This window comes from Ascaphus truei, chromosome 1 (assembly GCF_040206685.1).
Source record: "Ascaphus truei isolate aAscTru1 chromosome 1, aAscTru1.hap1, whole genome shotgun sequence".
NCBI lineage: Eukaryota > Metazoa > Chordata > Amphibia > Anura > Ascaphidae > Ascaphus > Ascaphus truei.
In genome coordinates, this window is record NC_134483.1 from 86,888 (window position 1) to 101,862 (window position 14,975).

General features: G+C 58.5%; 1 protein-coding gene across 1 annotated transcript in view; it reads right to left on the reverse strand.

Annotated features, from left to right (window-relative positions):
* Positions 1 to 14,975, reverse strand: part of LOC142468757 (talin-1-like) — a gene marked incomplete at both ends in the record, with an annotated part of 229,739 nt that overhangs the window by 85,883 nt on the left and 128,881 nt on the right. The window contains one exon of the mRNA XM_075575267.1: positions 9,977 to 10,096. Within this exon, the coding sequence (XP_075431382.1) occupies positions 9,977 to 10,096 (120 nt within the window). The remainder of the gene's footprint in view (positions 1 to 9,976; positions 10,097 to 14,975) is intronic.

The window sequence follows — 14,975 nt, forward strand, 5'->3', positions numbered from 1 at the left end:
TCGGGCCCCGCTGCAGGGAGAGGTTAGTGACAGATTCGGGCCCCGCTGCAGGGAGCGCTTAGTGACAGATTCGGGCCCCGCTGCAGGGAGCGCTTAGTGAGAGATTCGGGCCCCGCTGCAGGGAGCGCTTAGTGAGAGATTCGGCCCCGCTGCAGGGAGAGGTTAGTGAGAGATTCGGCCCCGCTGCAGGGAGCGCTTAGTGAGAGATTCGGCCCCGCTGCAGGGAGCGCTTAGTGACAGATTCGGCCCCGCTGCAGGGAGCGCTTAGTGACAGATTCGGGCCCCGCTGCAGGGAGCGCTTAGTGACAGATTCGGGCCCCGCTGCAGGGAGCGCTTAGTGACAGATTCGGGCCCCGCTGCAGGGAGAGCTTAGTGACAGATTCGGGCCCGCTGCAGGGAGCGCTTAGTGACAGATTCGGCCCCGCTGCAGGGAGCGCTTAGTGACAGATTCGGGCCCCGCTGCAGGGAGAGGTTAGTGACAGATTCGGGCCCCGCTGCAGGGAGAGGTTAGTGACAGATTCGGGCCCCGCTGCAGGGAGCGCTTAGTGACAGATTCGGCCCCGCTGCAGGGAGCGCTTAGTGACAGATTCGGGCCCGCTGCAGGGAGCGCTTAGTGACAGATTCGGCCCCGCTGCAGGGAGCGCTTAGTGACAGATTCGGGCCCCGCTGCAGGGAGCGCTTAGTGACAGATTCGGCCCCGCTGCAGGGAGCGCTTAGTGACAGATTCGGGCCGCTGCAGGGAGAGCTTAGTGACAGATTCGGGCCCCGCTGCAGGGAGTGCTTAGTGACAGATTCGGGCCCGCTGCAGGGAGAGGTTAGTGACAGATTCGGGCCCCGCTGCAGGGAGAGCTTAGTGAGAGATTCGGCCCCGCTGCAGGGAGCGCTTAGTGACAGATTCGGGCCCCGCTGCAGGGAGCGCTTAGTGACAGATTCGGGCCCCGCTGCAGGGAGCGCTTAGTGACAGATTCGGCCCCGCTGCAGGGAGCGCTTAGTGACAGATTCGGGCCCCGCTGCAGGGAGAGGTTAGTGACAGATTCGGCCCCGCTGCAGGGAGCGCTTAGTGACAGATTCGGGCCCGCTGCAGGGAGAGGTTAGTGACAGATTCGGGCCGCTGCAGGGAGAGGTTAGTGAGAGATTCGGCCCCGCTGCAGGGAGCGCTTAGTGACAGATTCGGCCCCGCTGCAGGGAGCGCTTAGTGACAGATTCGGCCCCGCTGCAGGGAGAGGTTAGTGACAGATTCGGCCCCGCTGCAGGGAGCGCTTAGTGACAGATTCGGGCCCCGCTGCAGGGAGAGGTTAGTGACAGATTCGGGCCCCGCTGCAGGGAGCGCTTAGTGAGAGATTCGGGCCCCGCTGCAGGGAGTGCTTAGTGACAGATTCGGGCCCCGCTGCAGGGAGAGCTTAGTGACAGATTCGGCCCCGCTGCAGGGAGAGGTTAGTGAGAGATTCGGGCCCCGCTGCAGGGAGCGCTTAGTGACAGATTCGGGCCCCGCTGCAGGGAGCGCTTAGTGACAGATTCGGCCCCGCTGCAGGGAGCGCTTAGTGACAGATTCGGGCCCCGCTGCAGGGAGAGGTTAGTGAGAGATTCGGGCCCCGCTGCAGGGAGCGCTTAGTGACAGATTCGGGCCCCGCTGCAGGGAGCGCTTAGTGACAGATTCGGCCCCGCTGCAGGGAGCGCTTAGTGACAGATTCGGGCCCCGCTGCAGGGAGCGCTTAGTGACAGATTCGGCCCCGCTGCAGGGAGCGCTTAGTGACAGATTCGGCCCCGCTGCAGGGAGCGCTTAGTGAGAGATTCGGGCCCCGCTGCAGGGAGCGCTTAGTGACAGATTCGGCCCCGCTGCAGGGAGCGCTTAGTGACAGATTCGGGCCCCGCTGCAGGGAGCGCTTAGTGACAGATTCGGGCCCCGCTGCAGGGAGCGCTTAGTGACAGATTCGGCCCCGCTGCAGGGAGCGCTTAGTGACAGATTCGGGCCCCGCTGCAGGGAGCGCTTAGTGACAGATTCGGGCCCCGCTGCAGGGAGCGCTTAGTGACAGATTCGGGCCCCGCTGCAGGGAGCGCTTAGTGACAGATTCGGGCCCCGCTGCAGGGAGCGCTTAGTGACAGATTCGGCCCCGCTGCAGGGAGAGGTTAGTGAGGGATTCGGGCCCCGCTGCAGGGAGAGGTTAGTGACAGATTCGGCCCCGCTGCAGGGAGCGCTTAGTGACAGATTCGGCCCCGCTGCAGGGAGTGCTTAGTGACAGATTCGGGCCGCTGCAGGGAGAGGTTAGTGACAGATTCGGGCCCCGCTGCAGGGAGCGCTTAGTGACAGATTCGGGCCCGCTGCAGAAAGCGCTTAGTGACAGATTCGGCCCCGCTGCAGGGAGAGGTTAGTGACAGATTCGGCCCCGCTGCAGGGAGCGCTTAGTGACAGATTCGGCCCCGCTGCAGGGAGTGCTTAGTGACAGATTCGGGCCCCGCTGCAGGGAGAGGTTAGTGACAGATTCGGCCCCGCTGCAGGGAGCGCTTAGTGAGAGATTCGGGCCCGCTGCAGGGAGCGCTTAGTGACAGATTCGGCCCCGCTGCAGGGAGAGGTTAGTGACAGATTCGGCCCCGCTGCAGGGAGCGCTTAGTGACAGATTCGGCCCCGCTGCAGGGAGAGCTTAGTGACAGATTCGGCCCCGCTGCAGGGAGCGCTTAGTGAGAGATTCGGGCCCCGCTGCAGGGAGCGCTTAGTGACAGATTCGGCCCCGCTGCAGGGAGAGGTTAGTGAGAGATTCGGGCCCCGCTGCAGGGAGAGCTTAGTGACAGATTCGGGCCCTGCTGCAGGGAGTGCTTAGTGACAGATTCGGGCCCGCTGCAGGGAGCGCTTAGTGAGAGATTCGGCCCCGCTGCAGGGAGCGCTTAGTGACAGATTCGGGCCCCGCTGCAGGGAGCGCTTAGTGACAGATTCGGCCCCGCTGCAGGGAGAGCTTAGTGACAGATTCGGGCCCCGCTGCAGGGAGAGGTTAGTGAGAGATTCGGGCCCCGCTGCAGGGAGCGCTTAGTGACAGATTCGGGCCCGCTGCAGGGAGCGCTTAGTGACAGATTCGGCCCCGCTGCAGGGAGCGCTTAGTGACAGATTCGGGCCCCGCTGCAGGGAGCGCTTAGTGACAGATTCGGCCCCGCTGCAGGGAGCGCTTAGTGACAGATTCGGGCCCCGCTGCAGGGAGAGGTTAGTGACAGATTCGGGCCCCGCTGCAGGGAGCGCTTAGTGAGAGATTCGGCCCCGCTGCAGGGAGCGCTTAGTGACAGATTCGGGCCCCGCTGCAGGGAGCGCTTAGTGACAGATTCGGGCCCCGCTGCAGGGAGCGCTTAGTGACAGATTCGGCCCCGCTGCAGGGAGCGCTTAGTGACAGATTCGGCCCCGCTGCAGGGAGCGCTTAGTGACAGATTCGGGCCCCGCTGCAGGGAGCGCTTAGTGAGAGATTCGGCCCCGCTGCAGGGAGAGGTTAGTGACAGATTCGGGCCCCGCTGCAGGGAGAGCTTAGTGACAGATTCGGGCCCCGCTGCAGGGAGCGCTTAGTGACAGATTCGGCCCCGCTGCAGGGAGAGCTTAGTGACAGATTCGGCCCCGCTGCAGGGAGCGCTTAGTGACAGATTCGGGACCCGCTGCAGGGAGCGCTTAGTGAGAGATTCGGCCCCGCTGCAGGGAGCGCTTAGTGACAGATTCGGGCCCCGCTGCAGGGAGCGCTTAGTGACAGATTCGGGCCCCGCTGCAGGGAGCGCTTAGTGACAGATTCGGGCCCCGCTGCAGGGAGCGCTTAGTGACAGATTCGGGCCCCGCTGCAGGGAGCGCTTAGTGAGAGATTCGGGCCCGCTGCAGGGAGCGCTTAGTGACAGATTCGGGCCCGCTGCAGGGAGCGCTTAGTGACAGATTCGGCCCCGCTGCAGGGAGAGCTTAGTGAGAGATTCGGGCCCCGCTGCAGGGAGCGCTTAGTGACAGATTCGGCCCCGCTGCAGGGAGCGCTTAGTGACAGATTCGGGCCCCGCTGCAGGGAGCGCTTAGTGACAGATTCGGGCCCCGCTGCAGGGAGCGCTTAGTGACAGATTCGGGCCCCGCTGCAGGGAGCGCTTAGTGAGAGATTCGGGCCCGCTGCAGGGAGCGCTTAGTGACAGATTCGGGCCCGCTGCAGGGAGCGCTTAGTGACAGATTCGGCCCCGCTGCAGGGAGCGCTTAGTGACAGATTCGGGCCCCGCTGCAGGGAGCGCTTAGTGACAGATTCGGGCCCCGCTGCAGGGAGCGCTTAGTGACAGATTCGGGCCCGCTGCAGGGAGCGCTTAGTGACAGATTCGGCCCCGCTGCAGGGAGAGGTTAGTGACAGATTCGGGCCCCGCTGCAGGGAGCGCTTAGTGACAGATTCGGCCCCGCTGCAGGGAGCGCTTAGTGACAGATTCGGGCCCCGCTGCAGGGAGCGCTTAGTGAGAGATTCGGGCCCCGCTGCAGGGAGCGCTTAGTGAGAGATTCGGCCCCGCTGCAGGGAGCGCTTAGTGACAGATTCGGCCCCGCTGCAGGGAGAGGTTAGTGAGAGATTCGGCCCCGCTGCAGGGAGCGCTTAGTGACAGATTCGGGCCCCGCTGCAGGGAGCGCTTAGTGACAGATTCGGGCCCCGCTGCAGGGAGCGCTTAGTGACAGATTCGGCCCCGCTGCAGGGAGCGCTTAGTGACAGATTCGGGCCCCGCTGCAGGGAGCGCTTAGTGACAGATTCGGCCCCGCTGCAGGGAGCGCTTAGTGACAGATTCGGGCCCCGCTGCAGGGAGCGCTTAGTGACAGATTCGGGCCCCGCTGCAGGGAGCGCTTAGTGAGAGATTCGGGCCCGCTGCAGGGAGCGCTTAGTGACAGATTCGGGCCCGCTGCAGGGAGCGCTTAGTGACAGATTCGGCCCCGCTGCAGGGAGCGCTTAGTGACAGATTCGGGCCCCGCTGCAGGGAGCGCTTAGTGACAGATTCGGGCCCCGCTGCAGGGAGCGCTTAGTGACAGATTCGGGCCCGCTGCAGGGAGCGCTTAGTGACAGATTCGGCCCCGCTGCAGGGAGAGGTTAGTGACAGATTCGGGCCCCGCTGCAGGGAGCGCTTAGTGACAGATTCGGCCCCGCTGCAGGGAGCGCTTAGTGACAGATTCGGGCCCCGCTGCAGGGAGCGCTTAGTGAGAGATTCGGGCCCCGCTGCAGGGAGCGCTTAGTGAGAGATTCGGCCCCGCTGCAGGGAGCGCTTAGTGACAGATTCGGCCCCGCTGCAGGGAGAGGTTAGTGAGAGATTCGGCCCCGCTGCAGGGAGCGCTTAGTGACAGATTCGGGCCCCGCTGCAGGGAGCGCTTAGTGACAGATTCGGGCCCCGCTGCAGGGAGCGCTTAGTGACAGATTCGGCCCCGCTGCAGGGAGCGCTTAGTGACAGATTCGGGCCCCGCTGCAGGGAGCGCTTAGTGACAGATTCGGCCCCGCTGCAGGGAGCGCTTAGTGACAGATTCGGGCCCCGCTGCAGGGAGCGCTTAGTGACAGATTCGGGCCCCGCTGCAGGGAGCGCTTAGTGACAGATTCGGCCACGCTGCAGGGAGCGCTTAGTGACAGATTCGGCCCCGCTGCAGGGAGCGCTTAGTGACAGATTCGGGCCCCGCTGCAGGGAGAGGTTAGTGAGAGATTCGGCCCCGCTGCAGGGAGCGCTTAGTGACAGATTCGGGCCCCGCTGCAGGGAGAGGTTAGTGACAGATTCGGGCCCCGCTGCAGGGAGAGGTTAGTGACAGATTCGGCCCCGCTGCAGGGAGCGCTTAGTGACAGATTCGGCCCCGCTGCAGGGAGCGCTTAGTGACAGATTCGGGCCCCGCTGCAGGGAGAGGTTAGTGACAGATTCGGGCCCCGCTGCAGGGAGCGCTTAGTGACAGATTCGGGCCCCGCTGCAGGGAGCGCTTAGTGACAGATTCGGGCCCCGCTGCAGGGAGAGGTTAGTGACAGATTCGGGCCCCGCTGCAGGGAGCGCTTAGTGACAGATTCGGCCCCGCTGCAGGGAGCGCTTAGTGACAGATTCGGGCCCCGCTGCAGGGAGAGGTTAGTGACAGATTCGGCCCCGCTGCAGGGAGCGCTTAGTGAGAGATTCGGGCCCGCTGCAGGGAGCGCTTAGTGACAGATTCGGGCCCCGCTGCAGGGAGAGGTTAGTGACAGATTCGGGCCCCGCTGCAGGGAGCGCTTAGTGACAGATTCGGCCCCGCTGCAGGGAGCGCTTAGTGACAGATTCGGCCCCGCTGCAGGGAGAGGTTAGTGACAGATTCGAGCCCCGCTGCAGGGAGCGCTTAGTGAGAGATTCGGCCCCGCTGCAGGGAGAGCTTAGTGAGAGATTCGGCCCCGCTGCAGGGAGCGCTTAGTGAGAGATTCGGCCCCGCTGCAGGGAGCGCTTAGTGAGAGATTCGGGCCGCTGCAGGGAGAGGTTAGTGACAGATTCGGGCCCCGCTGCAGGGAGAGGTTAGTGACAGATTCGGCCCCGCTGCAGGGAGCGCTTAGTGAGAGATTCGGCCCCGCTGCAGGGAGAGGTTAGTGACAGATTCGGGCCCGCTGCAGGGAGCGCTTAGTGACAGATTCGGGCCCCGCTGCAGGGAGCGCATAGTAACAGATTCGGGCCCCGCTGCAGGGAGCGCTTAGTGAGAGATTCGGGCCCGCTGCAGGGAGCGCTTAGTGACTGATTCGGCCCCGCTGCAGGGAGAGGTTAGTGACAGATTCGGGCCCCGCTGCAGGGAGCGCTTAGTGACAGATTCGGGCCCCGCTGCAGGGAGAGCTTAGTGAGAGATTCGGGCCCCGCTGCAGGGAGCGCTTAGTGACAGATTCGGGCCCCGCTGCAGGGAGCGCTTAGTGACAGATTCGGGCCCCGCTGCAGGGAGCGCTTAGTGACAGATTCGGGCCGCTGCACGGAGAGGTTAGTGACAGATTCGGGCCCCGCTGCAGGGAGCGCTTAGTGACAGATTCGGGCCCCGCTGCAGGGAGCGCTTAGTGACAGATTCGGGCCCCGCTGCAGGGAGCGCTTAGTGACAGATTCGGGCCGCTGCAGGGAGAGGTTAGTGACAGATTCGGGCCCCGCTGCAGGGAGCGCTTAGTGACAGATTCGGCCCCGCTGCAGGGAGCGCTTAGTGACAGATTCGGCCCCGCTGCAGGGAGAGGTTAGTGACAGATTCGGGCCGCTGCAGGGAGAGGTTAGTGACAGATTCGGGCCCGCTGCAGGGAGCGCTTAGTGACAGATTCGGCCCCGCTGCAGGGAGAGGTTAGTGACAGATTCGGGCCGCTGCAGGGAGAGGTTAGTGACAGATTCGGGCCCGCTGCAGGGAGCGCTTAGTGACAGATTCGGGCCCCGCTGCAGGGAGCGCTTAGTGACAGATTCGGGCCGCTGCAGGGAGCGCTTAGTGACAGATTCGGGCCCCGCTGCAGGGAGCGCTTAGTGACAGATTCGGGCCGCTGCAGGGAGAGCTTAGTGACAGATTCGGCCCCGCTGCAGGGAGAGGTTAGTGACAGATTCGGCCCCGCTGCAGGGAGCGCTTAGTGACAGATTCGGGCCCCGCTGCAGGGAGAGGTTAGTGACAGATTCGGGCCCCGCTGCAGGGAGAGGTTAGTGACAGATTCGGGCCCCGCTGCAGGGAGCGCTTAGTGACAGATTCGGGCCCCGCTGCAGGGAGCGCTTAGTGACAGATTCGGGCCCCGCTGCAGGGAGAGGTTAGTGACAGATTCGGGCCCCGCTGCAGGGAGCGCTTAGTGACAGATTCGGGCCCCGCTGCAGGGAGCGCTTAGTGACAGATTCGGCCCCGCTGCAGGGAGAGCTTAGTGACAGATTCGGGCCCCGCTGCAGGGAGAGGTTAGTGACAGATTCGGGCCCCGCTGCAGGGAGAGCTTAGTGACAGATTCGGGCCCCGCTGCAGGGAGAGCTTAGTGACAGATTCGGGCCCGCTGCAGGGAGCGCTTAGTGACAGATTCGGCCCCGCTGCAGGGAGCGCTTAGTGACAGATTCGGGCCCCGCTGCAGGGAGAGGTTAGTGAGGGATTCGGGCCCCGCTGCAGGGAGAGGTTAGTGACAGATTCGGGCCGCTGCAGGGAGCGCTTAGTAACAGATTCGGGCCCCGCTGCAGGGAGAGGTTAGTGACAGATTTGGGCCGCTGCAGGGAGAGGTTAGTGACAGATTCGGGCCCCGCTGCAGGGAGAGGTTAGTGAGAGATTCGGGCCGCTGCAGGGAGAGGTTAGTGACAGATTCGGGCCCCGCTGCAGGGAGCGCTTAGTGACAGATTCGGGCCCCGCTGCAGGGAGAGGTTAGTGACAGATTCGGGCCCCGCTGCAGGGAGAGGTTAGTGACAGATTCGGGCCCCGCTGCAGGGAGCGCTTAGTGACAGATTCGGGCCCCGCTGCAGGGAGAGGTTAGTGACAGATTCGGGCCCCGCTGCAGGGAGCGCTTAGTGACAGATTCGGGCCCCGCTGCAGGGAGCGCTTAGTGACAGATTCGGGCCCCGCTGCAGGGAGAGGTTAGTGACAGATTCGGGCCCCGCTGCAGGGAGCGCTTAGTGACAGATTCGGGCCCCGCTGCAGGGAGCGCTTAGTGACAGATTCGGCCCCGCTGCAGGGAGAGCTTAGTGACAGATTCGGGCCCCGCTGCAGGGAGAGGTTAGTGACAGATTCGGGCCCCGCTGCAGGGAGAGCTTAGTGACAGATTCGGGCCCCGCTGCAGGGAGAGCTTAGTGACAGATTCGGGCCCGCTGCAGGGAGCGCTTAGTGACAGATTCGGCCCCGCTGCAGGGAGCGCTTAGTGACAGATTCGGGCCCCGCTGCAGGGAGAGGTTAGTGAGGGATTCGGGCCCCGCTGCAGGGAGAGGTTAGTGACAGATTCGGGCCGCTGCAGGGAGCGCTTAGTGACAGATTCGGGCCCCGCTGCAGGGAGAGGTTAGTGACAGATTTGGGCCGCTGCAGGGAGAGGTTAGTGACAGATTCGGGCCCCGCTGCAGGGAGAGGTTAGTGAGAGATTCGGGCCGCTGCAGGGAGAGGTTAGTGACAGATTCGGGCCCCGCTGCAGGGAGCGCTTAGTGACAGATTCGGGCCCCGCTGCAGGGAGAGGTTAGTGACAGATTCGGGCCCCGCTGCAGGGAGAGGTTAGTGACAGATTCGGGCCCCGCTGCAGGGAGCGCTTAGTGACAGATTCGGGCCCCGCTGCAGGGAGAGGTTAGTGACAGATTCGGGCCGCTGCAGGGAGAGGTTAGTGACAGATTCGGCCCCGCTGCAGGGAGCGCTTAGTGACAGATTCGGCCCCGCTGCAGGGAGCGCTTAGTGACAGATTCGGGCCCGCTGCAGGGAGCGCTTAGTGACAGATTCGGCCCCGCTGCAGGGAGCGCTTAGTGACAGATTCGGCCCCGCTGCAGGGAGCGCTTAGTGACAGATTCGGCCCCGCTGCAGGGAGCGCTTAGTGACAGATTCGGCCCCGCTGCAGGGAGCGCTTAGTGACAGATTCGGCCCCGCTGCAGGGAGCGCTTAGTGACAGATTCGGCCCCGCTGCAGGGAGCGCTTAGTGACAGATTCGGGCCCCGCTGCAGGGAGAGGTTAGTGACAGATTCGGCCCCGCTGCAGGGAGCGCTTAGTGACAGATTCGGCCCCGCTGCAGGGAGCACAGCATGGGACCAGCATGCTCCATGTGAATGGATATCCCAGGCAAAAGGTGACAACACTGTGTGCTCATTTGCATGTCATTTCCCAGAATCCCTTGCTGCAGTGGGCGCACGGTATGCTGGGTGATAATGGTGACAGGCGGGGTGCAGACCTGTCTAAGACATGTGACTGTGCTCACACGTGATATTCTTTATTGGCTATATGCAATACGGGGGAGTTTTTTTGTTGCCTTTTTAACTGTGTGTGTGTGTGTGTGTGTGTGTGTGTGTGTGTGTGTGTGTGTGTGTGTGTGTGTGTGTGTGTGTGTGTATGTATATATATATATATATATATATAAGTTCTCACCTCCTCATTCTCGGCTGTCATGGCGGCCGGCTTGGCTTGATGGGCAAGTTGCCCATAGTCGCTGGTCAGCTGGTTTGCCAGGGTTCCCAGCTCATCAGGGTTAGTGTTAGACTTGGTGACCTGAAAGAAGTAAACTTGATTACATCTGTGAATCACTTGTCTGAGGTTAGGTCAGTGATAGAGATTGCAGTGGGTGAGTTAGGCTGAGGTTAGGTCAGTAATACAGATTGCAGTGGGTGAGTTAGGCTGAGGTTAGGTCAGTAGTAGAGATTGCAGTGGGTGTGTTAGGCTGAGGTTAGGTCAGTAATAGAGATTGCAGTGGGTGTGTTAGGCTGAGGTTAGGTCAGTAATAGAGATTGCAGTGGGTGTGTTAGGCTGAGGTTAGGCCAGTGATAGAGATTGCAGTGGGTGTGTTAGGCTGAGGTTAGGTCAGTGATAGAGATTGCAGTGGGTGTGTTAGGCTGAGGTTAGGCCAGTGATAGAGATTGCAGTGGGTGTGTTAGGCTGAGGTTAAGTCAGTGATAGAGATTGCAGTGGGTGTGTTAGGCTGAGGTTAGGTCAGTGATAGAGATTGCAGTGGGTGAGTTAGGCTGAGGTTAGGTCAGTAGTAGAGATTGCAGTGGGTGTGTTAGGCTGAGGTTAGGTCAGTGATAGAGATTGCAGTGGGTGTGTTAGGCTGAGGTTAGGTCAGTGATAGAGATTGCAGTGGGTGTGTTAGGCTGAGGTTGGGTCAGTGATAGAGATTGCAGTGGGTGTGTTAGGCTGAGGTTAGGTCAGTGATAGAGATTGCAGTGGGTGTGTTAGGCTGAGGTTAGGTCAGTAGTAGAGATTGCAGTGGGTGTGTTAGGCTGAGGTTAGGTCAGTAATAGAGATTGCAGTGGGTGTGTTAGGCTGAGGTTGGGTCAGTGATAGAGATTGCAGTGGGTGTGTTAGGCTGAGGTTAGGCCAGTGATAGAGATTGCAGTGGGTGTGTTAGGCTGAGGTTAGGTCAGTGATAGAGATTGCAGTGGGTGAGTTAGGCTGAGGTTAGGTCAGTAATAGAGATTGCAGTGGGTGAGTTAGGCTGAGGTTAGGTCAGTAGTAGAGATTGCAGTGGGTGTGTTAGGCTGAGGTTAGGTCAGTGATAGAGATTGCAGTGGGTGTGTTAGGCTGAGGTTAGGTCAGTGATAGAGATTGCAGTGGGTGTGTTAGGCTGAGGTTGGGTCAGTGATAGAGATTGCAGTGGGTGTGTTAGGCTGAGGTTAGGTCAGTAGTAGAGATTGCAGTGGGTGTGTTAGGCTGAGGTTAGGTCAGTAGTAGAGATTGCAGTGGGTGTGTTAGGCTGAGGTTAGGTCAGTGATAGAGATTGCAGTGGGTGTGTTAGGCTGAGGTTAGGTCAGTAATAGAGATTGCAGTGGGTGTGTTAGGCTGAGGTTAGGCCAGTGATAGAGATTGCAGTGGGTGTGTTAGGCTGAGGTTAGGTCAGTGATAGAGATTGCAGTGGGTGTGTTAGGCTGAGGTTAGGTCAGTGATAGAGATTGCAGTGGGTGTGTTAGGCTGAGGTTGGGTCAGTGATAGAGATTGCAGTGGGTGTGTTAGGCTGAGGTTAGGTCAGTAATAGAGATTGCAGTGGGTGAGTTAGGCTGAGGTTAGGTCAGTAGTAGAGATTGCAGTGGGTGTGTTAGGCTGAGGTTAGGTCAGTGATAGAGATTGCAGTGGGTGTGTTAGGCTGAGGTTAGGTCAGTGATAGAGATTGCAGTGGGTGTGTTAGGCTGAGGTTGGGTCAGTGATAGAGATTGCAGTGGGTGTGTTAGGCTGAGGTTAGGTCAGTGATAGAGATTGCAGTGGGTGTGTTAGGCTGAGGTTAGGTCAGTAGTAGAGATTGCAGTGGGTGTGTTAGGCTGAGGTTAGGTCAGTAATAGAGATTGCAGTGGGTGTGTTAGGCTGAGGTTGGGTCAGTGATAGAGATTGCAGTGGGTGTGTTAGGCTGAGGTTAGGCCAGTGATAGAGATTGCAGTGGGTGTGTTAGGCTGAGGTTAGGTCAGTGATAGAGATTGCAGTGGGTGAGTTAGGCTGAGGTTAGGTCAGTAATAGAGATTGCAGTGGGTGAGTTAGGCTGAGGTTAGGTCAGTAGTAGAGATTGCAGTGGGTGTGTTAGGCTGAGGTTAGGTCAGTGATAGAGATTGCAGTGGGTGTGTTAGGCTGAGGTTAGGTCAGTGATAGAGATTGCAGTGGGTGTGTTAGGCTGAGGTTGGGTCAGTGATAGAGATTGCAGTGGGTGTGTTAGGCTGAGGTTAGGTCAGTAGTAGAGATTGCAGTGGGTGTGTTAGGCTGAGGTTAGGTCAGTAGTAGAGATTGCAGTGGGTGTGTTAGGCTGAGGTTAGGTCAGTGATAGAGATTGCAGTGGGTGTGTTAGGCTGAGGTTAGGTCAGTAATAGAGATTGCAGTGGGTGTGTTAGGCTGAGGTTAGGCCAGTGATAGAGATTGCAGTGGGTGTGTTAGGCTGAGGTTAGGTCAGTGATAGAGATTGCAGTGGGTGTGTTAGGCTGAGGTTAGGTCAGTGATAGAGATTGCAGTGGGTGTGTTAGGCTGAGGTTAGGTCAGTAATAGAGATTGCAGTGGGTGTGTTAGGCTGAGGTTAGGTCAGTAATAGAGATTGCAGTGGGTGTGTTAGGCTGAGGTTAGGTCAGTAATAGAGATTGCAGTGGGTGTGTTAGGCTGAGGTTAGGTCAGTAATAGAGATTGCAGTGGGTGTGTTAGGCTGAGGTTAGGTCAGTGATAGAGATTGCAGTGGGTGTGTTAGGCTGAGGTTAGGCCAGTGATAGAGATTGCAGTGGGTGTGTTAGGCTGAGGTTAAGTCAGTGATAGAGATTGCAGTGGGTGAGTTAGGCTGAGGTTAGGTCAGTAATAGAGATTGCAGTGGGTGAGTTAGGCTGAGGTTAGGTCAGTAGTAGAGATTGCAGTGGGTGTGTTAGGCTGAGGTTAGGTCAGTGATAGAGATTGCAGTGGGTGTGTTAGGCTGAGGTTAGGTCAGTGATAGAGATTGCAGTGGGTGTGTTAGGCTGAGGTTGGGTCAGTGATAGAGATTGCAGTGGGTGTGTTAGGCTGAGGTTAGGTCAGTGATAGAGATTGCAGTGGGTGTGTTAGGCTGAGGTTAGGTCAGTAGTAGAGATTGCAGTGGGTGTGTTAGGCTGAGGTTAGGTCAGTAATAGAGATTGCAGTGGGTGTGTTAGGCTGAGGTTGGGTCAGTGATAGAGATTGCAGTGGGTGTGTTAGGCTGAGGTTAGGCCAGTGATAGAGATTGCAGTGGGTGTGTTAGGCTGAGGTTAGGTCAGTGATAGAGATTGCAGTGGGTGAGTTAGGCTGAGGTTAGGTCAGTAATAGAGATTGCAGTGGGTGAGTTAGGCTGAGGTTAGGTCAGTAGTAGAGATTGCAGTGGGTGTGTTAGGCTGAGGTTAGGTCAGTGATAGAGATTGCAGTGGGTGTGTTAGGCTGAGGTTAGGTCAGTGATAGAGATTGCAGTGGGTGTGTTAGGCTGAGGTTGGGTCAGTGATAGAGATTGCAGTGGGTGTGTTAGGCTGAGGTTAGGTCAGTGATAGAGATTGCAGTGGGTGTGTTAGGCTGAGGTTAGGTCAGTAGTAGAGATTGCAGTGGGTGTGTTAGGCTGAGGTTAGGTCAGTAATAGAGATTGCAGTGGGTGTGTTAGGCTGAGGTTAGGCCAGTGATAGAGATTGCAGTGGGTGTGTTAGGCTGAGGTTAGGTCAGTGATAGAGATTGCAGTGGGTGTGTTAGGCTGAGGTTAGGTCAGTGATAGAGATTGCAGTGGGTGTGTTAGGCTGAGGTTAGGTCAGTAATAGAGATTGCAGTGGGTGTGTTAGGCTGAGGTTAGGTCAGTAATAGAGATTGCAGTGGGTGTGTTAGGCTGAGGTTAGGTCAGTGATAGAGATTGCAGTGGGTGTGTTAGGCTGAGGTTAGGTCAGTAATAGAGATTGCAGTGGGTGTGTAAGGCTGAGGTTAGGCCAGTGATAGAGATTGCAGTGGGTGAGTTAGGCTGAGGTTAGGTCAGTAGTAGAGATTGCAGTGGGTGTGTTAGGCTGAGGTTAGGTCAGTAATAGAGATTGCAGTGGGTGTGTTAGGCTGAGGTTAGGTCAGTAGTAGAGATTGCAGTGGGTGTGTTAGGCTGAGGTTAGGTCAGTAGTAGAGATTGCAGTGGGTGTGTTAGGCTGAGGTTAGGTCAGTGATAGAGATTGCAGTGGGTGTGTTAGGCTGAGGTTAGGTCAGTGATAGAGATTGCAGTGGGTGTGTTAGGCTGAGGTTAGGTCAGTGATATAGATTGCAGTGGGTGTGTTAGGCTGAGGTTAGGTCAGTGATAGAGATTGCAGTGGGTGTGTTAGGCTGAGGTTAGGTCAGTGATAGAGATTGCAGTGGGTGTGTTAGGCTGAGGTTAAGTCAGTAGTAGAGATTGCAGTGGGTGTGTTAGGCTGAGGTTAAGTCAGTAGTAGAGATTGCAGTGGGTGTGTTAGGCTGAGGTTAAGTCAGTAGTAGAGATTGCAGTGGGTGTGTTAGGCTGAGGTTAGGTCAGTAATAGAGATTGCAGTGGGTGTGTTAGGCTGAGGTTAGGTCAGTGATAGAGATTGCAGTGGGTGTGTTAGGCTGAGGTTAGGTCAGTGATAGAGATTGCAGTGGGTGTGTTAGGCTGAGGTTAGGTCAGTGATATAGATTGCAGTGGGTGTGTTAGGCTGAGGTTAGGTCAGTGATAGAGATTGCAGTGGGTGTGTTAGGCTGAGGTTAGGTCAGTGATAGAGATTGCAGTGGGTGTGTTAGGCTGAGGTTAAGTCAGTAGTAGAGATTGCAGTGGGTGTGTTAGGCTGAGGTTAAGTCAGTAGTAGAGATTGCAGTGGGTGTGTTAGGCTGAGGTTAGGTCAGTAATAGAGATTGCAGTGGGTGTGTTAGGCTGAGGTTAGGTCAGTGATAGAGATTGCAGTGGGTGTGTTAGGCTGAGGTTAGGTCAGTGATAGAG